At 40.7% G+C, this 26,333-nt stretch overlaps 1 protein-coding gene across 2 annotated transcripts in view; it reads right to left on the reverse strand.

Annotated features, from left to right (window-relative positions):
- The window catches only part of MAPRE3 (microtubule associated protein RP/EB family member 3), a 202,983-nt gene that overhangs the window by 25,006 nt on the left and 151,644 nt on the right, over positions 1-26,333 (reverse strand). For both annotated transcript variants that reach the window (XM_030198625.1, XM_030198626.1), the window contains one exon: positions 19,910-20,111. In XM_030198625.1, coding sequence (XP_030054485.1) covers positions 19,910-20,111 — 202 coding nt within the window. The remainder of the gene's footprint in view (positions 1-19,909; positions 20,112-26,333) is intronic.

The following is a 26,333-nucleotide window of genomic DNA, read 5'->3' on the forward strand; positions in this document are numbered from 1 at the left end:
AATACAAATCAACCTACGCGTCCAGTTTTTCCTACATAAGCATACAACTGTGGAACGCATTACCAAAAGCCTTGAATACTACGAACGACCACCTAAACTTCCGGAAAACACTAAAAACTAACCTGTTTAAAAAGGCATACCCTATCGATCTAACATAAATGCCTGATCTCTGCAACACAACAAAACTAAAGAATGTAATGGACATAACACAACTCTTCCATTGTACAATTCCCTAGTGTGGCTGTACCACATGAACTTTATCTTACCACAACATCACTTTGTATTTGTTTACACCGGAGTCTGAAATGCCTCTCCGGTACTATGTAAGCCACATTGAGCCTACAAATAGGTGGGAAAATGTGGGATATAAATGTAACAAAGAAATAAAATAAATAAATAGTAAAATGTACAAGTTTAAACATAAATACAATGAAAGAGGAAACTTGAAAACAGCAAATTTAAACCTAATAATAAGACTACCGTGAAACAAGATGAAAAATATACACATTTAACAGAACTGAAATTCAAATAACAGAGATATAATACGATGCAACCATAATAGTAATGGAATATCTAATAAGCACACAATTAGAAAATTCAAAAACTATTACTATGATACTAATGCTTTTCTAAAATACAGCTTACCATATAGCTGAGGGGCCAAATGCAGATATATAGATGGTGACAAAATGCATGGTACAGTCAGTTGGGATAAATAGATGAGTGGCTAAATTAAAGGCAAGATTTTGTACAATTAATCACGATATAAGGAACTGGTCTAAATTCCAGTGTGTGTAGCAAACTAGTCCAGGTGCAGAATGAGTGTATAGTCCGTCACCCTATGTATTAAAGGCTTGAGAGATGATCCAGGATTTTACTTGCTTCCTGAAGTAGAGGTAGTCTTGAGTTATACACAGCCCCACTGGGAGTAAATTCCAGAGCATGGGGGCTACTCCTGAGAAGGCTCACTGGAGGGTATCATATCATACAATTTCTTTTGATGAGGGGACAGATAGTGATGATCCTTGAGAGGACCTTAGAGGTCTCAAAGGCGTGAAGAGGGCTAACTTATTCTTTAAGTACTCTGGCCTATTTTGTCTGACAGCCTTGAAAATCAGAGTTTTAAATTTAGCCCTGTAATGTACTGGTAGTCAGTGTAGTTTTTGCAAGAAGGGTGTGATGTGGTCGCGCCAATTGCGGCCTTTATCACTCATGCTGCAGCATTCTGAATCAGTTAGAGCCGATACAAACTCTTTTTGGTTTGACCAGTGTACAGGGTATTACAATAATCTAGTCATGATATTATCATGGCATGGACCACTGTGGTCAGACTCATATATGGAGAGAGATTTCATAGCTGCCACAGGTAATAAGACAATTTTTAAAGGTTGTTTGAATTTGTGGGATCAGAGTGAGTAATGAGTCTAGCAGTATCCTTAGATTCCTGACCCGCGATTTTAGGGGCAGTTCATACTTCTCAAAAGGTATTTTGATGTCAGGTATTTGTCCACTTGTGTTAGGTACCCAAAGAATCTCTGCTTTGCTTGGGTTCAGGCAGAGTTTGTTGTTGTTTCCCCATTCCTGACTTGCAGTTTGGCAAGCAATTTACTCAGAGCTGTGGGTAGATCTGGTTCAATGGGCATGAGTAGTTGTACGTTATCAGAATAGATGTAGAATACTGTGTCTATCGACCAAAGCAGCTCAGCCAGAGACTTGAGGTAGATATTAAATAAAATGGGTGACAGTATGGATCCCTGTGGCACTCCACAATTTAGAGTCCAAAGTAATGATGTGCTGTTGCTGAACAGAACTGATTTTTGTCATTCTGACAAATAGGATTTGAACCATGTAAGTATTGTGCCACTGATACCCGTTTCTGCCAGCCTTGTAAGCAAGATATTATGATTCACAGCGTCGAAGGTGGCTGAGAAATCCAGTAACACTAGTGCTGAGTCAGATCCCCGTCACGATTTCTGTGCAGATCATTAAAAAGGGACACAAGAACTGTCTCTGTTCCGTACCCAGGTCTGAAGCTAGACTGACATGGGTCTAGCCAATTACTTTCAATTAACCAGTCATTGAGTTGAATGTTGACTATTTTTTCTATAAGTTTTGCTAGGAAACAAATGTTAGAGATTGGTAGGTAGTTTTCGAGCTTTGTCCTGGTCAAGTAAGCTCTTTTTCAGTAGGGGGCACACCACAGCTCTTTTTAATGTTGTTGGCAGCTGCTCTTCCACAAGAGAGGTATTAACAATTTTTGTGGCCCCTGCAATGAGGCCTATACTTGCTCGTTGTACTATCTTTGCTGGGCAGGGATCAAGAGGGCAGGTTGTAGGCCGTAGGCCTTTCAGGATTTTTTGTCCCAGATGGATGTGCATGGTGAGGAAGAGGGAGTGTTCTCTTCATTAGCTGATGGGACTATCTATAAGTCTTGATGGAGACCTTTAATTTTGTTGGCAAAGTATGTGGCAAAATCATTGCTGGTTAGTTGCGACTGGTAAGGTTGGTTCAGTTTTGGGGTTCGCAGTAGGTTGTTTACTGTTTTAAATAGTTGCTTGGTTGAATTTGCAGCTTGTTCTATATGTTGAAATATTGTTTTTTGGCTGATGTTAAAGCCTGGCAGTACATTGACATGTGTTTCTTACAGTTGAGCCTATCTTCCTCCAAGTGAGATTTTTGCGATTTTCTTTCAAGTTGATGTCCTTGATGCTTAAAGACTTGTAGTTCTGGGGAAGGGTTTGTTTATAGAGCACAGGACCTTCTTCTGAGGAGTTGTTTTTTTCTAATGCCATTGTTACACATGCATTCCAGATATCAACCTCTTCTGACACTGTCATCATTTTTCCATCCACATGGGAGTAGGACATGGCCTTCAGGAACTTATCAGTAGTCATATTTCTTGTGTCTTGGATTTCCTTCCAAACTTTGATTGGGCCCATCTATTTTATGTGGTCCTTAATAGAAAATTTAATTAGAAAATAATCAGTCCATGATAGGGGTGTTATCTTGATACCACCTGCCTTGTGTTCAGAGGTCGACCCCTTTGCAGAACACTAAGTCTAGCATATGGCCCTTTTCATGGGTTGGAGATCTGATCACTTGAATGAATCCTAGAGCTGCCATTGTATTAAAGAACGCAGCAGTAGTGATGTTTGGTATTTTTGAACATGTAGAGATTGCAAATGCTGCAAAATGCATTTTTGGGTGATGCTCATAAGTATGATCATGTTACCCCGCTTTTTGTCAATTATCATTGGTTGCCCATGAAATATAGAGTTGAATTTAACTTATTGGCAGTGGCACACAAGGTGTATCATGATCAAACCCCTTTGTATTTGGCTTCATGAGCCATACTCCATATACCTGGAAGAACTCTGAGGTTTATAACTGATTATTGTAAGAAAATATCATCTGTTGCTATTTCTATTAGAGAGGAGGCCTCTTTAAGATGGCTTAATCTGTAGTGAGTTAAAAACATACTGTTTCTTGCAGGTCTTTGGCCATGCTAATTCAGGACGATAAGATAGGCAGAGATGAAAGAGCTGTTTGTGATTTGGGGGGGGGGGGGGTTAATGTAATATGTTTCTTGATGTGTCTGATTAGGTCTATCCTATCCAGTGCATTTATTCTAGCGTAAAAGGTGCCGGTACTCAAATGACAGGCCACCTTTCAGGGGTAGGGTGATTACTGAGGGACCCATCCCACAATAGCCAGGTCCCCTGCAACCAGTCACAGAATCTATGACAAGGCAGAATTGGTGTGTAGGTCCTGAGATCTTTCATTAAACTTGGGGACCATGGGTCAATTTCAGCAGACAATGAAAAGGGTGGCAGTACTCAGTACCCCCTCAAAAAAAAAGCCCTGATCCTATCTAAAGCTGGAGTTCCTTTTTATTTTATTTCAATGATATGTTGTTATGTAAACAATAAACTAAACCAAACCAAATTAATTAGAAAAATAAAATGACCAGACCACAAAAGTGAGTTAAAAAGAACTTTACTTCCTACTTATTGATTAGTTTATGTAGTTTGGGAGATTTACATCTGCCAGTACTGGTTTTACATGGCTGGGGCCCATAAAATAAAAACCTTCAGCGCTCTCCAGCATAACGGTAGTAAATCACCAGCTTTGGGAAGGGCCATCCTTGGCATCTCTGCATAGAAACCCCACCTCCACTCCATCCGAAGTATGCCTCTGAGAACAAACATGCACAGAGCACGTAAAAGTAAGTACACACTATCTATGCATGTACATTTTACCCATTGTGGACATGCAAAGCACTTTTTGATCTGTATTAACAGGCTTTAATTGCAGAAAATGCTGTATAAATTTACTCCCCATACTGGACACACAGTAACAGACGCAAGAGAGGGTTATTTTTACAGATAATATGAATTTTGTTCTAGGATTTCAATCAATTCTCTTTTTTATGCAGAAAATTCCTTCTTAAGAAAATAAGGATGAATGTTCCAGCACTGATAGCCTGTTGGAAACATAGAGGCTTTTTTGAGAAGATAGACTGATCTAGGTATAAATTTACTACTATGTTTAAGAGGGCTTTTCTCAAATTCTACATTTGCAGTTTTTGTCTTCCCCTCATGTTAGGTCTTATGCTAGGGCTCTTTAGCTTGGAGAAAAGATGGCTGAGGGGAGATATGACAGAGGTCCATAAAATAATGAGTGGAGTGGAACAAGTACATGTGAATCACTGTTTACTCCTTCCAAAAATACTAGGACTAGGGGGCATGCAATGAAGTTACAAAGTAGTAAATTTAAAATAAATCGGAGAAAATAATTCTTCACTCATCGTGTACTTAAACTCTGGAATTCGTTACCAGAGAATGTGGTAAAAGCAGCGTATCGGGGTCTAAAAAAGGTTTGGATAACTTCTTAAAAGAAAAGTCCATAAGCCACTATTAAGGATTGGCCACTGTTAGAAACAAGATGTTGGGCTTGATGGACCTTCGGTCTGTCCCAGTATGGCAACGATTATGTTCTTATATAATGCTCTGTTCACTTTTGGACCAGTGGTTATTTGGGGGGGGGGGGCCTTGGAGACTCACCCCCCCCCCCCCTATTTCAGCCCCTGCCCCCTCCAACTCTGGTGGCCAGTCAATTGCCTATGTTTTGGCACTACTGGCTGCCCTCCTGCTTCCTGACCGCTGTACTTCAATTTTCCAGGCCACTGGCAACGTCAGTAAAGTAAGAACAATGCCTTTGGCAGCCCAGAAGCTTTCCCTCTGCTACAATTTCCTGTCCCATATAGGCGGAATGCTGCAACAGAAGGCGAGCTTCCATGGCCACTAAAGGCAGTGTGCTTATCTTAGTAACGCTGCTGATGGCCCAGAAAATTGAAGAATGGTGGCGGCGCAGGGAGCTAGAACAGATAACGTTAAAAAGCTGAAGCCAATGTAAGTCTCCTTTTCCCTCTCCTCTGCGCAGCTGTCTGTCATCCCCATTCACGCAAAACAAAGCAAGGAAACCCATGAGCCGCTCTATCCACATCGTCGTTTTTTATTGTTGGCAACATTTTTATTTGATCTCGCTTATATTTTCAAACTTGCTGGCTGGCTATATGGACTCCCTGTATTCGTGCAGAGATGTTTTCAACTAGTAAAGGGCCATCAAAACAGACATCATGTTATCAGAATCAGGTGCTTAACAATCAGACTTACTATTTTTAATTACAATTAAAAAAACATTAATTAGGCTGAAACCTGGGAGCTTTTAACATCTCTTTTTTTCCTGTGCCTACATCAAAAGAAAAAGATGGCATGTAAGAACTTGCTCTGTTTCTTCTGTGGAATGCAGTGGTATATTATAAAAAATGCACTTGCCTTTTTAATTTTTATTACTACTGTTTCACAGGGAGGTACTGAATAATGAGGGAAATGCTTCCTTCATGCAGAAGTTCTGTCCAGACTGAGTCAGTCTAAATGTGTCAACAATGTGCAGTTCAGCATACTATAAGCCACCAAGTTCATACAAAGTTAACTATGTTTGATGGAGAATAAATCTGTTGGCTCTGGCTGCTTGCTATGTGACTATTCCATTTCATTATTGCTACCAAGTATTACATATCAAGGGCAATTGCTTTAAAATTTTGTTTATCCAGTCCTTACATGCACGAGGTTTGCTTTTTAAACCCAAAGGTGAATCCTAAGGGTGGTTGAACAATTAGGTATAAACTGTGTTGTTTCTGACTTTACTTGTTTTGGGTGCTACTGATCTGTGCATTTGCTGTCTAGAATTTTGGAAGATGGAAATGAGAAAGTGTGTATGGATGCCTGTTGTGGTGTGCACGTCTATACATATGGCTATGATTTCTGAACATGTGGCTTCATTAAAGGACAGACTTTTGAATGCCCAGTTGGGTATATATGCTAATCTAAGCTTTGTTAAATGTTTCAGACATAGCCATCTACTTGCTCCCATGATATAACTGAATTCTATTATTCTGTCTTGCTTTATTTTCAAATGTAAGCCACATTTAACCTGAGTTTGATTGGGATAATATGGGATATAAATGTCAAAAAAATCCTTTATCCTCCACCTTTTAAGACACTGCCTATCCAGCTGGATGGTGATGGCACAAGGAAAGCAAATTTGGTCCAGTGAAGACCAACTCAAAATAACCTCTTCCTTAGCTGGGCTCTAGTATTACCATATTGAAAATGTAACCATATCATGCTTCTGTGGTTATGTTCAGCTAGTAAGTTGGCTGGAGACACTGGGGCTCAATTTGAAAGCACTTAAAATTCCATAGGTTACTATGAAGTGTATTTTCAAAGCAATCTACTATGTTACTATCCAGCTTATTTTCGAAAGAGAAAAACGCCTATAGTGCGACCTAAATCGGGAGATAGACGTTTGTCTCGCAAAGGCGCCCAAATCAGTATAATCGAAAGCCGATTTTGGGCGTTTCCAACTGCACTCCATCGCAGAAACGAATAAAGTTGACGGGGGCGTGTCGGAGGCGGAACTGGGGCGTGGTTATCAGCCGAGGAGAGATGGGCGTCTTTAGCTGATAATCAAAAAAAAAAAAGGCGTTCTGACTGCGATTTTGGGTCACTTTTTTGGACCCTTTTTTTTCACGAACAAGTCCCAAAAAAGTGCTCCAACTGCCCAGATGACCACTGTAGGGAATCGGGGATGACCTCCCCGGACTCCCCCAGTGGTCACTAACCCCTTCCCACAAAAAAAACCCCACTTTAAAAACTTTTTTTCCAGCCTGTATGCCAGCCTCAAATGCCGTACCCACCTCCATGACAGCAGAATGTGTTCGATCCTCTCACAGCCTTTCCCTGGGTCAGATGTGGCTCTCGGGTGCAGTACAGGGTCACATCAGCATTGCATTGTGGTGGGTGTAGGGTATTGGGCTCCGTGATTTCATTAGCTTGTGTTACAGTCTCACGATGTTGGTAGTTGGTAGGCACTTCTCCCATGGTGCTTTTCCCCCTGCCTACTGGGTCAGAGTGTGCCCTGTTGTGTTTCCTGTTGTAGTCCATGCGGTAGTGGCCATTTTTGTAAGCCAGTTTTAGTTCCTTTTCCTATGTTAGCCACGTTAGACAACTTAGTTCTTCCCTTGAATGTAGCTGAAAGAGGGCATTGTACAGCATTCTGCCAGCTCTGACCTACTGCTCATCTCAGTACCAGGGAGACTCGTTGCCAGTGGGGCACAACCTCTGATCTGCAGTTAACTGTGAGTAAAGGCGGTTATTCCAATAAAGGACGTTTTCGGAGAGATTAGTCTTCAGGTGTCAACTGGTGTGCCAATGTTATATAGCAGCAACCAGTCCTAGAGGCCTGCTTGTATGCAGGTCCCTGGAGCACTTTTAGTGGGTACCGCAGTGCACTTCAGCCAGGTGGACCCAGGCCCATCCCCCCAACCTGTAACACTTGTGCTCGTAAATGGGAGGCCTCCAAAACCCACTGTACCCACATGTAGGTGCCCCCTTCACCCCTAAGAGCTATGGTAGTGTTGTACATTTGTGGGTAGTGGGTTTTGGGGGAGGGGGGTTGGGAGCTCAGCACCCATGGTAAGGGAGCTATGCATGTGGGTGCTTTTTCTGAAGTCCACCGCACTGACCTAGGGTGCCCAGTTGGTGTCCTGGCATATCAGGGGGGCCAGTGTACTACCAATCCTGGCCCCTCCCACGACCAAATGGCTCGGATTAGGACGTTTTTGAGCTGGGTGTTTTTAGTTTCCATTATCGCTAAAAAAAACAAACGCCCAGCTCAAAAACGTCCATATTTTCAAAAATTCGGTTCGGCCCGCCCCTTCACGGACCCGTTCTCGGAGATAAACGCCCATGGAGATAGGCGTTTCCGTTCAATTATGCCCCTCCACGTTACTTAGACTTACAAAGTTCCATAGTAACCTATGAAATGAAAATACAGCTCACTGTTGTCCCACAAGATTTTAACTTTTCACAGGAATCCAGATAATTTATTTGTGGGTATTATTTTGGGGTAGGAAGTGATCTTGTATTTTGCTCCCTACAGTAGATAATCCCTTTTTACTTTTATTTCTCCTGTGCTGTATTGTAACATTATTAATATCTTTGTTAGACAGTGTCAGGACAGGTTTTGATAAGGGTACTAAGTTTTTCTTAGTTACCCTGGATATTTCTGCAGCTTTTGATACCATTGATCATTCTATTTTGTTGAATTGATTACACTCGATCGGCTTATCCGGCTTCGTATTAAGCTGGTTTAAATCTTTTTTGAAAGACAGGAAGTTCTGTGTGTTCGAAGGAACAGAAAAATCGGAGTCTCTGGTCTGTTTAACAGGTGTCCCATAAGGCTCCTGTCTTTCAGCGGTGTTAATCTTTTCCTTTTACCTTTATGTACATTGTTGAGATGTTTGGGGCTGCAATACAAGTTGTACGCTGATGACATACAGTTTGTACTGCCGGACAAGAACTCTTTTGAAGATACTTTTAAGTTGAGATTTTACTTTTCAAAAATATTGCAATGGATGGAGGGAAATCGTTTGAAACTGACATTTCAAAAACTCAAGATTCTTTTCCTCTCTGGTACAAAATGGGTAAATTGTCCTAAGATTTTTAACATTGACTCTGCTAATATCCCTATTGTCCATCAGATTAGAAATTTGGGGGTGCAACTTGACACTAAATTATCTATGAAAACCCAGGTTGGAAACATAATATCAAAGGTATTTTATAAATTAAGAATTGTACGGCGTAGTAGATCACTGGTTTCTGTCGAAAACCTTCGTAAAATTGTTCCGTCTGTAGTTTGTCCACTGTTAGATTACTGTAATGGTTTGCTAATGGGGATTACCAGTAACATGCTGAAGGCGCTAGAAGTAGTTCAGAACACTAGCCCGAGTGATTAAAGGAGGCTCTCATTATAATCATGTTACTCCAATTTTGAAATCACTGCATTGGCTCCCTGTAAAATTTCACATTGAATTTAAAATTTTATTTCTAGTTTTCAAAACATTGAATGGTAATATTTCACCAACTCTTAGTGCCACTCTAAGATGTTATCAACCTACTCGCTCTCCGAGGTCATCTCAGAAACAGCTACTTGACGTGCCTTCATTTCATCAGGGTTATTTAGAAGAATGCAGATCATCTATTTTCTACATCAAAGGTCCACAATTATGGAATGCTTTCCCCACTGAACTTCGTTCAATACAAAATATGGACCAGTTTAAAAAAGCACTGAAAACTCATTTATTTCTTCAGGCTTTTGGTTCCTCTGATGTATAAATTATTTTAATACCATGTAAATTTTAATCTGCTGTATGTCTGAACTGTAGAGTTTTTTTGTGTAAAGAAATAATTTTTATTGCTTTGGGTTTTTTTTATATTTTGTATGTGATTTGTTCCCCACTCTTCCAATTCCCTGTGAGAACCACTCCTTCCCTTTCTGATAATTTCCTCTCATCTTTTTCTACCCCATCAGCCAGTCACCAGTAGGGAGCTGTAGACTGAATACATGGCTTTTTAGACAGGCGTTTTCTGAGATGTAGGTGAGAACTGGGATAGGTTCTGTTGGGTTTACCTTGGGAGTATTAGGATTATAGCTATTTTATTTTGTATGTGCATCACTTTGGATCTGTGGATAAAAGTGATTAATAAATAAATAAGAAGCACCATGCGAGGCCTTGTCCTCCTTGCAATCTGCCATCTGGAGCCCAACTCTTATTTGAACTGTCCACAACATTAAAATGCACTCTGCAGCCGGGAGGAAGAAGGGGTTAATTGGGAAGGTAGGGAAATCCGCAAGTAGGTAAGTGGTAGAATGAGGAGAGGGAGAGAACTGCATGTGCACACCACTAGATCATCTCTAACTCCTTTGGCTGGTCCTTGTGAATACTGTGAAGTTGCCATTAAAGATGTGGCTGCCATTTTGAGGCCAGAGCTGCAACGGCTAGGTATGACTGGGCGTCGCTCCTGCCCGTAGGACCCCTTCAACCACAAGGAGTATTACAGGTAGGCCTGGGGGGGTGGGACACCAGAAACCCCTCAGATGCTACCTGGAAGTTAACCAGGCACTGGTCGATATTCAGCCTTTATGTTAGCCGCTTACTTAACCAGTTAGCCTATATTGCCACTAACCAGTTAAGTACCAGTTTTGCCCATGGACTACCTCAGAACTAATGAGATACTGCAGGGACGGTTTTTGCTGATATATTTAGCAGCACTGTCCAGTTAGGTACCACTGAATATCAGCAGATAAGCAGGAACAAGTGATTTAACCGGGCAGGACAACTGCCTGGTTAAATCAATTTGAATATCAACCCATATAACTATATCTCTGTGTTAATACACATTAATACAACACAAGCCTCATTATTCCCACTGGAGTCTATTTACTAACTAAATGCATAACCCTCAGAATTACGCATTAGTAAATTTGGCCTTTAGATTGTAAGCCAGAGGTGGGCAATCTTGGTCCTCGAGGGCTGCAACCCAGTTTTTCAGAATTTCCTCAATAAAAATGCATGAGATCAATTTGCATACAATGGAGGCAATGCATGCAAATAGATCTCTTATATATTCATTGAGGAAATCATGAAAACCTGACTGAGTTGCGGCCCTCAAGGACCGAGGTTGCCCACCCTTGTTGTAAACCTTGTGATGACGGAGAACTACCTACTGTACCTATATGTCATGTGTCTCTAGCTACCCATGAAAAGGTGTGAGCTAAATCTAACCAAATACAAATTATATTTCAATCATGGGATTCTCATCAGATTATTTATTTATTGGGATTTATTAACCACCTTTAAGAACAGATTCACCCAAGGCGGTGTACAGCAAGTACAGTTTTAACATAAAACTTACAATTTTGTTAACAGCATAACAATAGTAAAATTACCAAATATAAATACAATAAATATAAATTATTTAACTAATTTAAAACATTTGTGGCTTGCTTTCAAGAACTACATTACCTTCATCAGAATATCTAACTTGTGGCAAAATGTTTTGCTGTTTAATTATAATATTTACAGGAAAAGTGAGAATGGGCCCTCAACAGCTACCTGTGGTCAGATTACTATTAAAAGCAGCCTGAAGCCATGCTCCAGTTATCTTTGAAAACTATGTTTGAACAATAAGACATCTTGCACCATCATACTCCTAGACATTAGGTTAAGGGTTTCAGGAGTAGATGAACATTCTGTCCTCTGCATGGAATTTTTACTTACAATTATCAAGTGAACTGAAAGATTACTCCTTAAAATTTGTGTAGCCACAGTCAGGACTCTTGTAAGGATGGACATAAAAGTGGAGCTGCTTACGTGTAATGTGGTTCTCTGTAGACAGCAAATAAATGCATCCACATAAATGGATGATGTTATCCTATAACTGTGACTTACCCATTTGTATGGAGGCACCCTGGGCATCCAGCCTATGGGGTTAGAGGAAATATAGAGGACGCTATCTGCCTTTCTGAATTAATCTCTGAGCCAGAAAGGAAGAGGGCAATGAAAACAACCTTTGCCTAAGATGCTGCTTTGATCAGTAACTCCCTTGGCCCATGCATTTCTAGTCTAATTAAGAGCTGGCAGCCTCTGGCATACATGTCACATGGTGGCACACCAAGCCTTCCAACACTGGCCACTGCCAAAATGCCAACACCATCAGAGATTTAAAAGCTCACAGGACAGCTCTGCCAATTTCATGTTTCAAAAAAGTGTCATCATGTTGCTTGGCTGTGGATGAAGGAAAAACATGGCAGCTAAAATAGAAGAGCAACTTCTCCTTGCAGTAAAAGTTGAAGGGGCCAACAAAGATTGAGAGTCCTGTACTAATTCAAGCAAAACTATATGTGAAAGAGATGCCTACTGTGAAGGCTTAGGGTAAGAATCTATTCATCTGTATTCTTTTGTGGGTTTATTTAATATACATTTTTTTATACAAAATCTTTAGTACAAGACACTTTTTTGTTGGAATGCCACTACTACCTTTTTTTTTTTTTTTTTTTTTTTTTTTTTAAGTGCTATCAGGTGTAAGCAGTGTAGTGGAGATGCATGTAAGAAAGTCACTGAATCACTGAGAAAACAATCTAGTCAAGAAAAACCTACACAACTCAGGGTGTGCAATACATATTTGAGTCTCAGCAATTGACAAATTTCCTATCAGGAAAAATTTCTGTACCTTCAGGTGCCCCCCAAGGTTCGTCTTCTCCTACCTCGCTATTAAAATTCACTTGGTCTGCTATTGAGTATCCATCTATATTTCCTTTATTATTACTTAGGAATTGTTCTCTGCCTTATAGAAGTACCTCCCTTTGTTTTGTGAACTACAGTGTATGAAGTTAATTTTCCTTTGATTTTTTGAGCAATGGCTTTATTTTTATTTCAATATTGTTTTTTTTCCAATGATGTGCTTTTTCTCTTATGTCATATTTGAAACTCCTATAAATAAAAGTTAAAAACAAAAAACAAAAAAAGAAAAACAGACATGACAAACAAGAGTTTCTATACAATATATTACAGAGAAGTGGTCAAGATGTAAAAACAATTTCAAAAAGATTAGTTTTAAGTCTGGATGCAAATGTAGCCACAGAGGGAGTGTGACATACCAACTTAGGGGAAAGAGAAAATGGGACTTGATATACCGCCTTTCTGAGGTTTTTGCAACTACATTCAAAGCGGTTTACATATATTCAGGTACTTATTTTTGTACCAGGGGCAATGGAGGGTTAAGTGACTTGCCCAGAGTCACAAGGAGCTGCAGTGGGAATTGAACTCAGTTCCCCAGGATCAAAGTCCACTGCACTAACCACTAGGCCACTCCTCAACTCCTATGTAAATAAGTAGCAAGTTCGAAAGATCAGAAAAAGGAGTAAGCAATGGAGAGAAAGGGCACAATTTAAAATGACTTGCCAGATGAATGGAGTTCACAAGAAAAAAATACAGGGACAGAAAGAGAATTAATGAGGAGCTGCAGAGTGAATGCATTTGTAGGCGAGCAATAGATGTTTTAATGATATGCAGAAGATGATCGGAAGCCAATGTAATGGATTAAGGCAAAGGAATCACAGCAAGAAAAAGAAGCTCTTCAGTTCTGCAGTGGACAACATAAAGAAGAAAACAGAGCAGACCTGGGGCCCTGTTTACTAAGCCACGCTGTAGGTGCACTAACTTTTTAGATTGAACCAACGCAAAGACACCAATAAGAATATATGGGTGTCTCTAGCATTAGCACACGTTAATTTTTAGCGTGCGCTAAAAAGTTAGCACGCCTACAGTATGCTTAATAAACAGGGACCCAGGGTCCAGAAAAATTCTTTATTGAAAAAAGACCCAACGTGGCCATGTTTCGCCAAAATGGCTGCATTAAGGGGTTGAAATAACACTAGTATATTAAACAAATAGACCAAAATAAATTATTTCACATAAAAATGCAAATCAAATATAGTAGATAACTCACACATAGAGACATGAACGAAAACTTTAAACCATGCACTATATATGTGTGATCTTAGTGCACAAAAACATGTGACAGTAAGTGTCATACAAGTTTTCAGAAGCGAAACACCGAATATGGATCACAAATAGATATGGATACGTTTAACCATGGTATATATATTTAGTGTCCATAGTGAAGCATAATATGAAAAATAAAGGTGAAACACGCAATGTCTAAATTACACAGTGATCACATATAGAACCAAACATATAATTAACCAAAATGACACATACCTAACCAGGGGTGAAAACAATGCTAGCTAGCTAGCAGATGTATATCCAAGACTGCCTAAAAAAATACAGAAAAGACAAAATGAAAAAAAGATGAAAACTAAAAATCAAATCCCTTCAAAAAGCCCTTAGTAAAAGGAAGAAAAATCAAGACCTTAAGTACTTACTTACAATCGTCAGCTCTTGATAAACTTGATATTGACATGTGTGATATAGGATACAACTGTTCATATACAAGCTAACAGATCAATCTCCTTACTCAGGCCACGAGGCAAGACAGTATTAAACTGAAATATTAATCTCTGCTCTACCTAATTAATAATTTGTATATGTCTCCTCCTCACCATGGCAATTTTGGTTTCTGTAAAACAAAAAACCTGTATTCTTCAAATTTGTGCTTCATTGATTTTAAATGTTCAACAAGTGGTTTTCTATTAGTTGTCTATTGATGGCACTATGATGCTCAATTATTCTCTTATTAAGTTCACATTTCATTTTTCTATATACATGAGACTGAACGGGCAAATGCAGGCATAAGCTACTTATATTAGTTTTACAATTCGTAAGGTGTCTCAAAAAATAATCTCTCCTTGTCACTGGACATTTAAAGGAGAAAATGTTCACATCAAAAGGATAAACTGAGTATCTTCCACAAGGGTAGTGTGAAGATTTTGAAAAAATATTGGCAACTTGTTAAAACAAGTGACGCCTTTACAAATAAGAATTTGATGGTGGCCTATAAAAGAGGTAAAAATCTGAAAGATAAGTTAGTATCCTCTACCCCTGACAACAGAATAGTTTCTGAGAAATTAGCAATTAGTGGCCACTACCCATGTGGGAGATGCTCAGTTTGTCCTGTTAATGTGAACACTTTCCCCTTTAAACATCCAGCGACAAAGAAAGATTATTTTTTGAGACACCTTACAAAATATAAAAGTGATAAAGTATGCCTGCATTTGCCTGTGCAATCTCATGTATGTAAGAAAAATGAAAAGTGCACGTAACAAGAGAATAATTGAGCATCATAGTGCCATCAACGGACAACTAATAGACAAACCACTTGTTGAACATTCAATATCAATGAAGCACAAATTCGAAGAATTCAGGTTTTTTGTTTTACAGAAACCAAAACTGCCATGGCGTGGAGACGTAGACAAATTATTAATTAGGATAAGGCAGAGACTAATATTTCAGTTTAATACTGTCTTGCCCCATGGCTTGAATAAGTAGATTGATCTATTAGCTTTTTATATGAACAGGTAGTTGTTTCCCATATCACACATATCAAATAGGTATGTTAATTAATATATTTTTAATCTATTGATTTTTTAAACCAAAAAAGAAACACATACATTTACATTTGTGTTTCTCTCTCTCTCTCTCTCTCTATATATATATATATATATTACTGTGATACGTGTGTTTTAATTGTATGTTTATTTAGATATTAAATGATTATTTTTATATTTATTGTTCTAAACCAGTGTGGATTTGTATTACACACATAAGCTTATTTAACAGCATTGTTTAAACTGGAATGTATATTTCTTATATATGTTTTAATATATCTTAATGTATTAATCATTTTTAAGATTGATATGAAGGTTTCCAGTGTTTCACATTTGCATAGGATGTATATTTGAGCTTCCCACATTCTAATGATGTCATCCGCGTCATTGGAACGCATTCAAGATAGCTGCTGGAACACACAGCATTTTCAGCTTTTTTTAAAAAGTTTTTTTTATTATTTCAAGCAGTGTTTTAAAATAAAAATTAATGTTTTTAGATTCCGCATCCATATGCTATGCTCTTCTATTTTCAGTTTCATTTTTACACGTCTGCTTAACAGTGATGTTAAAACAGGTATGTTTGTTTTTTTACATATGTTTAAAAATATACTTTATTATATATAACCATTTTTAAGATTGTTGTGAAGGCTTTTAGTGTTTCACATTTACATAATATCTATACCTGAGCATTCCTCATTCCAATGATGTCATATGCGTCATTGGAACGAATACAAGCTGGCTGCTGGAATGCATAGCATTTCCACCTTTTTAAAAATGTTTTTTTTTGCCATTTTCAGCAGCATTTTATATTAAGAATTAGCATTTTTTTAGAAGGATATAGCATATGGATGCTGAATCTATCTTCAGTTTTATTTTTTGAGATGATGTCTAAAACATCTTTTAAAGTGGCTTCTGAATTTTTAAAACTTTTTTTTTAATTGTTTAAAGAAAGTTTCTTCAAACTTTTATTTCATTTTCAGAAGTCTTCCACCCTCCTTTTTGTGGGATTTTCATCAACAAAGTTTTTGTTTCATTAGTCTCCCATATACTGCAGTCACCTTTGACCTTCTGGTTTGTATATAAAGTAGTTTGGAATCCAATATAGCTGATTCCACTGTGACAGCAAGGAGAGAGGCTGTTGCTCTGCTCAGAACTGCTTTTATGTTTATCAAGAGCTGCTGATTGTAAGCAAGTACTTAAGGTCTTCTTGAAAAGATTTGATTCTTAGGTTTTTTTCTTTTTTCATTTTGTCTTTTATATATATTTTTAGGCACTCTTGGATATACATCTGCAAGCTAGAGGAAACATTGTTTTCACGTCTGGTTAGGTATGTGTCATTTTGGTACATTATATGTTTGGTTCCATATGTAATCACTGAGTATTTAAGACACTGGTCTCACCTTTATTTTTCATATTATGCTTCACTATGGACTATATAGTGGACTATATATATATATATATATCAAACATATAAATTGCGAGTGACTGCACTCACCTGCAAATGCGCAGTAGAGACTTTCCCTCTCTGTCCCGCTCCCGCGTCAATACATGATGACGGGGCGGGACAGAGAGAGAAACTGCGCGAAGGAGAGGGAGGGAACCGTCGAGGTCGCTGCCGCTCCCCCCCACCTGGAGTCACCGCCGCCCCCCCTCCACCCGGCCGGCCCTCTCTTCGCAATTCAACTTACAGCGCCGAAAACGCAACAGGCAGATCAGCTGAGCTGCCGTCGGCCTTCCTTCCCTGCCTCTGTTCCACCCTCGCCGGCGTTACATCACACGAGGGCAGGACACAGGCCGAGAAGGAAGGCCGACAGCAGCTCAGCTGATCTGCCTGCTGTGGTTTCGGCGCTGTAAGTTGAATCGCGAACAGAGGGCCCGGGCCATGTGGAGGGGTGGCAACTCCGGGGGGGGGGGGGGGGGCGGTAGCAGCGACCTCGGGGGGAGGGGAGGTGGCGGCCTGGCGAGGAGGGTAGCTGGAAATCTCGCCCGTTTGAACGGGCATAACGGCTAGTATATATATATACATACATATATATATATATACATACATATATATATATACACACACACACACACATATATATATACACACACACACACACACATATATATATATATATACTGTGATTAAATGTATCCACAACAAAAATACCTAGAAAAGCTAAGGGAAGCTGGAAAAGCTGTTAGGGAAGCCGAGGCAAATGGAGAAAAAGATAGCTGATACGGTAAAACTGGGAGACAAGAAATTTTTCTGATATGTGACAGAAGGAAATGCCATAATAGCATTGTGAGGCTCAAACCTAAGGGGGAGGGATATGTAAATCCGATAAGGTTAAAGCTGACCTGTTTAACAATTTTTTCTGTTCTGTGTTCACGGATGAAAGGCCAGGGGTAGGACTGAAGAAAACAAATGCTAATAGGGATGGATGTATGGTAGACCTGGACCAATCTTCAGCAGACTGTGTTCATGAGGAGCTAACTAAACTAAAAGTAGACAAAGGAATGGGGTCTGATGGGATACATCCAAGGGTACTCAAGGAACTAGGAGATGTCCTGGCAGTTCTGCTATCTGAACAATGTTTCCCTAGAGTCTGGTGTGGTCCCAGAAGACTGGAGAAAGGCGGATGTGGTCCCTTTGCACAAGAGTGGAAGTGAGGAGGAGGTTGGGAATTACACACCTGTCAGTCTGACCTCGGTGGTAAGTAAACTAATAGAACGCTTCTAAAGCTGAGGATTGTGAGGTTTCTTGAACTGAATGGCCTGCAGGACACGAGGCAACATGGCTTCACCAGAGGCAGGTCATGTCAGACGAATCTGACTGATTTCTTTGACTGGGTGGCCAAACAGTTAGACGTGGGAGGGGCACTAGATGTGGTGTACTTGGATTTTAATAAAGCCTTTGACATGGTTCCATATAGGTGACTGATTAATAAACTGAATGCCCCCAATATGGAACCTAAAGTGACTGACTGGGTTACAAACTGGTTAAATGGGAGGAGACAGAGGGTAGTGGTAAATGGAGCTTGCTCTGGGATGTTATCAGTGGTGTACCACAGGGATCGGTCCTTGGGCCGGCTCTTTTTAACATCTTTGTGCGTGATATTACGGAAGGACCATCTGGTGAGATTTGTCTCTTTGTGGATGATACCAAACTCTGTAATATGGTGGACACCCCGGAGGGTGTGGATGACACGAGAAAGATCTGGCAAAACTTTAAGAATGGTCCGATAACTGGCAACTAAAATTTAATACTAAGACATGCAAGGTCATGCACTTGGGTTACAAGAATCCAAGGGCACGGTACCATATCGAGGATGAAGTGCTTCTGCGTATGAAGAATAGCAGGACTTGGGGGCAATTGTGTCTGATGACCTTAAGGTGGCCAAACAAGTAGAAAAAGCAACGGTCAAAGCCAGAAGGATGTTTGGGTGCATAAGGAGAGCAAGGACCAGCAGGAAAAAAAAGAGGCGATAGTGCCCCTGTATAAGTCTCTGGTGAGACCCCATTTAAAGTACTGTGTGCAATTAAGGAGACCACACCTATGAAAAGATATAAACAGGATGGAGTCGGTCCAGAGGGCGGTTGCAAAATTAGTACGTGGTCTCAGTCATAAAACATATAGGGGCAGGCTTATAAACCTCAACATGTATACACTAGAAGAGAGGCGGGAGAGAGGGAATATGATACAGACATCTAAATACCTCAGTGGCATCAATGTACAGGCGGTGAGCCTTTTTCAAATGAAGGAAAGCCCTGTAATGAGAGGGCATAGGAAGAGGTTGAGAGGAAATACGCATAGGAGGAATTTAAGAAAATACTCCTTCACAGAAAGGATGGTGAATGTGTGGAATGGCCTCCCGGTGGAGGTAGCGGAAACGAAGACTGTGTCAAAATTTAAGGAAGCATGGAACAGGCATGTGAGATCCCTTAGGAAAAGGAGCAATTAGTGGTTACTGAGGAAGGGCAGACTGGATGGGCCATTTGGCCCTTATCTGCCATCATGTTTCTTACTTGTGATCCATATTCAGTGTTTTGCTTCGGACAACTTATTTGACACAATATGTTTGTATATTATTTTAGTTCATAATATTTTTATCATATGTTTTTATGCACTAAGATCACACATATATAGTTCACGGTTTAAAGTTTTTATGCATGCCTTATGTGTGTAGTTATTTATTATATTTATGATTTGCATTTTTATGCAATATCATTTATTTTGGCTTGTTTAATTTACTAGTGTTATTTCAAACCCCTGATGCAGCCATTTTTGGCGAACCGTGGCCACTGAGTCTTTTTCAATAAAGAACTTTTCTGGACTCCTGGTCTACTCTCTTTTCTTTTTTTAAAGGTGAATGAGTTACATGGTCATAGTGATGTTGAAAGAAGAAGAGATGAGCAGCTGCATTTTGAGGAATTCTGCCCTGTCTGTTACCTGCAGTGCCAATGGGTTTCTTCGGCTTATTGAAGACCTGCTCTCCAGGATTGGGTGGGGGGGCCAAATCTTGTCCCTGTCTTGCCAGCAATGGGTCATATTCCTTTCCATCGTAGTTTGCATCAAAGAATTTCTTAAACCACTGAACAAACTCAAAATTATCCTGGAATTTGCCTTTCACTAATTTTTCTACTGGAATAATCTAAAATAAGACAAAAGTCACCACAAAACAGACAGCATTTAGTAACTCCAGTAACATTCTGCAAATTGAATCATATACATTGTTGTTAAACAGTAGATCTATCAACAAATATTATTCAAGAATATAAGGCTATCACAAAAAAACAAAGTCATCATTCTGAGCTAGCGTACCATTTGTGGAAAATTGTCCATACCAAATGATCAACTCAATAAGGTCCAAAGGAAAAACTCCAAAGAAACAAATGTCCCCATACTACCCAAATTCGTGACTAGTGCAAACCCCTTGCCAAGTAGGGCCTTAGGCAGAGTAGGGAGCAATGCAGGCTATGGGAGAGAAAGGCTCACTTGAATGAGAAAGTGGGCCAAACTGGATCTCCCTCAGATGACACAAGCACATTCCAGCAGCAACATAGCTGCATGTAGTGACAATGCCCTAATTTGAAGTGAAATATATTGGAACTCTGGCCATAACCCACTTTATCTGCCCCTTTTACCATGAAAAGGACCACAAGACAAAAGCTCTATATTAGAGAATGACACGGGGATGGGGAGCCGTGGTAAACTGCTGTAATCTGCAATAAAAGGAAAACATTTGGCACATTTACCATGGGTGCAAAACCTTTTACCACCCCACAGGAACGGTAAAAAGCTTTGCTCCCACGGTATTAAAAAAAAAAAAAAAAAGTTGCAGTTACCACTCCTGCGGGTCTAGCATCTCCGTGCCCGCTTTCCTTTCTCCTACAGTAGATCTACCTTATGCAGCAGCCAGCTGAGCCATCAGTGACTCTCACAGGCCTGCTCCAGGACCTTCTCTCTACCGGGTCCTGCCTTCTAACGCAACTTCCTATTTAGTGAAAACAGGAAGTTGCATTAGAAGGCGAGATCCAGCAGAGAGAAGGCCCTGGAGCAGGCCTGTGGAGATCACAGACAACTCAGCTGGCTGCTGCATAAGAGAACTACTGTGGTGGGAAGGGGAAAAGAAGACAAAAGTGCCAGATCTACAGGGGGGGGGCGAGGAGTCCTATAAGTGTGGGAGGGAAGCTGCTGGACCTGCAGAGAGAGAGGCAGCACTAGAAATGAGAGAGGGGGGCGGCTGGACCCATGGGGGGGGAAGTGCTGGAAATGCAGGAGGGGGATGCTGGACCCATGGAGAGGGAGGGGGCCCACTGGAACCAAAGGGGAGCTGGAGAGAAGGGAGGAAAGCACTGGATCATTGGGGGGAGGGAGGGCTGGCTGGAGGGAACGGAGAGAGAAGCACTAAATCTATGGGGGGAGGGGGGCTAGAGGCAAGGGAGAGAGAGGCACTGGGACCATGGCGAGGATTGCAGCAGGGAGAGAGGCACTGGACCCATGGGAGGGCTGGGGGGCAGGGAGAGAGGTAGTGGATCTGTGGAGGAGGGCTGCTGGAAGGAAGGGATGGAGGTGATAGACCTGTATTGGCGGGGGGGGGGGGGAAGGGAGGGGCAATGCCAGACATGGGAGGGTGTATATGGACACAGAAGGAAGACACTAGACATGGGAAAGAATAGGAACGCAGAAGGGAGTTGCTGGACTTGTAGGGGGGCACAGGGACACAGAGAAATGATGCTGGAGAGGTGGAGGAGTGGTGGTGATGAATGCGGGGAGACTAACACAGAGAAAATGCTGGACAGGCAAGTATAGCAGACACACAGCTGAACATGGGGAACATAGTTACATAGAGATGGAAGATGGATAGTGAGCATAGAGAAAGAAGAAATGTCAAAAGGGCAGGAGACCCTGGCAAGTGAATTGAGTAGTCAGAGGGAAACAGAAACCAGAACATGGGACCAAATAAAATGATCAGACAACAAAAGGTAGAAAAAAATGTATCTTCTATTTTGTGATTAGAATATGTCAGATTTGAAATGAGTATCCTGCCAGAGCTGGTGTTCAACATGGCTGAAGCCCAGGGCAGAAACATTTGGGAGGGGACCCCAAAGCCCACTACTTTGAACTTCCCCAACACCATCCCTGGCATATGTGATCATTATATTTTGCATGTTATAGAAGGAAATGCATATCTTTCTATTTCTGTGGTGTGGCTTCTTGTGGTTTTTAGTTAATATATGTTTATCATTTTTGGTTAGCTATTATGTATTTAGTATTGGAGTTCTCTGAATGTGTGACTAAGGTATTTTGTTAGCATAAATTTTCTATGTAGCATTCTGTAGTAATTTGGTTTGTTCAGTTTTCCCGATAGTGGAGAGGATATCTGTGAGGAGAGACAGGGATTTTGTTGATCCTTGTTCTGTATTTGTGATTTATAAAACAACTGTTGTACAGAATATTGTTTCTTTTTATACTTTAATAAAATGATTTAAATATAAAATTATATCTGTTCGAGGCTTGTGTGGATGGGATCCGACAGAGCTTGCGGGGATGGGGACAAACTTTGTCCCCTTGTCATTCTCTACTTGCTACTCAAAGAACCACACAGGGCACGTGTTGTTCACTTGGCACTTTTCACATTTTCCAGCCATGCAACTCATTTTTCTCCAATTAAGGATAGCATGTGTGAAGTTTTGCCATATTTTTACTTGTAGGTAAAACTCAACCAAATAAAGGACAAGAACTAGAGGGTTACAGGATGATAAGGTGCCTGCCCTGTAGAGCAGTAGGACTGCAATCTTCTGGCAGCAGAACTCCAAGAAAAAGATTCAATGCTTTTTACAGACAGCATAAGTTACAGGAAGTAATGACATCTCTTGGCTAGTAGTCAAACTCTACAGTCAGCATTTTTTTTTTAAAGGCCAATGGCAGTGTTCAAATATATTACGTATATTCAGCACCACCATCTGGATAGCCAATGGTGCTGACTCTATGTGGTGATATGTGAACATCACAGGTTCTACAGATATTCAGCAATATGAAATATAATGAATATGCTTTCCCCCCTCCTGATTCCCCCTATTATTGCATATACACCACACTAGTTTCTGATCTTTAAATAAAATGTAATATTAGACAACGGAAATCTGAGTAATTTAAACACTGTGGTATGTATTTAATTTATTTAAAGAATAAAGGGGCCCTTTTTCTGAGCTACATAAAAAGCAGCTAATATGAGATTTACCACAAGGTAGAGAGTAGCATAGACCCACTGTTTCCTGTATTAAAAAGGCAGCCGCTGCAAAACAATCCTGGGAGTGGACAGGATCTGAGCATGACAGAGGAAGAGTGGTGGGCTGTGAGATGGTAAGTGCAGCTGCACTACCTGCAGTCCATTAGTGTGGCTGCTATCACAATGTGCGGCAGCTCACTCTCCACCACACATATTCGGTCCTGCTAGGGGTCATGGCGGCTATTTTGTTTCTCAGCCAAAGCTTATACAGGAGTAGAGGGGCCCCCTCCCACTTGGCACCACTGACCACTGAAGCTGGTATGAGGTAGGACCCAGGAGAGGGTCATGTGATAGAGGGAGAGATGGCCTTTACAGAGAAGGGGCTATGGATGGGAGTGGGATTTACATCCGTGGGGTGGGGGTATTAATGGTGGGGATCGAAGGGAAAGGAATTGGAGGTTGACAGTGTGTCTGGTTGTCAGGAGAAGGTGGATTGAAGGTTGACAGTGTGTCAGGAGGGTCCGGGAAGGAGGTCTTAAGTTGAGTGTGTCTAAGGGGTCGAGGGAAATAGAATTGGAGGATAACCGTGTGTCAGACAGAGGAGGATCAGAAGTTCATAGTGTGTTGAGGGAAGGGGGTTGGAGGATGACTGTGTGTTGGGAGGGGTCGAGGGAATGAAGTGGAGGTTGGGAGCTGTTGGGGAGGGGGATCGGAGGTTGACAGTGTGTTAGAGCTGTTGGGAGGAAGGGGATTGATGCTGGGTATGCCCCTGCACTTACTGCAGAGCTTATTTTTGCATTAAGCATGTGGTGAATGCAAAAGTTAACTCAGTTTACTAAAAGGGCCCCAAAGTTATCCAACACATGTGGAAAAAATAGCTGCCCCCAAACTTAATAACTGGTTGTACCACTTTTAGCAGCAATAATTACAAACACTTCTATAATTTGAGAGAAGTCTTTCACATTGCTGTTGAGGAATCTTAGCCTACTCTACTTTACAGAACTGCTTAATTCAGACACATTTGAAGATTTTCATGCATGAAATGCTCATTTCAGATTCAGCATCTCAGTTATTAGGACTTTGACTAGGCCAATCAAAATCTTCAGCCATTCAGATATAGAATTGCCTTTTTTTGATTTGGATCATAGTCTTACTACACAACCCAATTACATATCTGCTTATGGATAGATGACTGCATATCACCTTAAGAATTTTCTGATATGAGACCATAGAGTGGAAAGCCATGGAGTCTGTGTTCGCTAAAGTTGCCATGGCAGCAATCATTCAGGAGAATAATGTTAAGATGTCTATTGTTGGTACTTGACTCCAGATAGGGTTAGTCACTGGTACCCGTGGGCTCCGTCAGTGTGGAGCTAAAGGAACACAAGGTTATATATGGACAGAATGCGCAAAAGCTAGAGCTTTTTAGAAGAGTATACAGTTTCAAATCAAATGGCTTACAGAGCTTTTGATTCCTTAGGTCACAGGGATTTTTCTGTTTAATAGAGAAATATCAAGCTTCAAACAAAAACAAAATTAGTAAGACATTGCTTGAATGCAGCAAAATTGACATTGGGTTCCAGTTGAAGGGAAGTGGGCCAAATGGAGGGCCAAATTGACATATTTATCGAATGGAAAAACTGACAGTTATATGAAGAAATTCAGTGGGGAAATGGAAGAAAGTTTGGGTATCTTTTATGTGATAGCTATCATTGGTTCAGATCAGCATTTCTCAATTTCTTCAAGCTAAATCTACACTAAATCTAATTAATTGTACTTCTACTCTGTACTTGTCCACCGGAACGCTCTCTCCTCTCCGAACTTTGTAAGCCACATTAAGCCTACTAATATGCGGGGAAAATGTGAGATACAAATGTAACAAATAAGTAAGTAAATAAATACCCCTTAAATTGAACAAATTTCAACCGAGTACCCCAAAGCTCTGATCAGCTCTGGTAGATGTACATTCCAAAAATTGACATATTCTAATCATGAAATAGAAAATAAAATTACTTTTTTTTCCCTTGTCATCTGGTCATTATATTTTTGTAGTCATGTTTGTCCCAGTATCTGGTTTCTGCTTTCCTTTGTCTTTTAACTCTGTTGTCATGTTCTCCAATCCATTTGACATTTCTTCTGTCCCTGCTGCAATGCAGTCATCTTTTCTCTGACACACACTTGGTCTCTCTTCCCCAACAACCCCAGCCAGCATCATCCCATCTCTCTTTCCTCATTCAGCATCACCTCCCCCTCTCACCTTCCCAGGTTGCTGGCAGCAGCAGGAACAACATGAAGATGCATGGGACCACTTTCCTGTGTGTGCTACTGCCAGCTATGCTGGTGCCCTTCAGACACAGGAAGAGGGGGGCATGACCAGCACAGCTAGCAACGGCATGTGCAAGGAAATTATCCCATACGTCCTTATGTTGTTTCTGCCACTATCTTTGTAGTTGACAACCTGGGAAAGTGGGAAGATGGAGGGAGGGAGGGTCACCGTTTGAACTATATAGGGCACTTGTGTTGACAGGATGCAGGGGGTGGGGAGGGGGAGGGAATAGGGAGTGACCTGGAAGTGATCAGCAGTGCCAGAAAACTTGCATTTATACTGGCTAGTTTTCTGTCTTGCCATGCCACATGCCCCCTGCTAATGTACTGAATATCCCTTGTTGAGAACCTATGGTTTAGATATTTGGATCAGCAGTATTAGGGATAGGGGTGTACAGTCACTATGTCAGTGGTTTCCAAACCTGGAACTGGAGGTAACCCAGCCAGTCAGGTTTTCAGGATATCCACAATGAATATTCATGAGAGAGATATGCGTGCAGTGGAGGCAATGCACGCAAATCTCTCTCACGAATATTCATTGTGGATTTCCTGAAAACCTGACTGGCTGGGGTGCCTCCAGGACCAGGCTTGGTAACCACTGCACTACATATTTGTCTTTTATTTTGATGGGACGGGGAAGACTTATACCGTAAAATTCTCTACAAATTGAAAAAGTGGAGGTAATTTTTGCAGCTGATGCTATCATGTTGGTTTGGTTGGAGAACATAGAAATGATTGTTAGTGCAATGACCAGTAACCAGCTTAAGTAGATGGAAGTTAACTAGTGTTCAAAATCTTGTACGTTTGGATCATGTT

This window comes from Microcaecilia unicolor, chromosome 3, assembly GCF_901765095.1.
Source record: "Microcaecilia unicolor chromosome 3, aMicUni1.1, whole genome shotgun sequence".
In the NCBI taxonomy this organism is placed as follows: domain Eukaryota; kingdom Metazoa; phylum Chordata; class Amphibia; order Gymnophiona; family Siphonopidae; genus Microcaecilia; species Microcaecilia unicolor.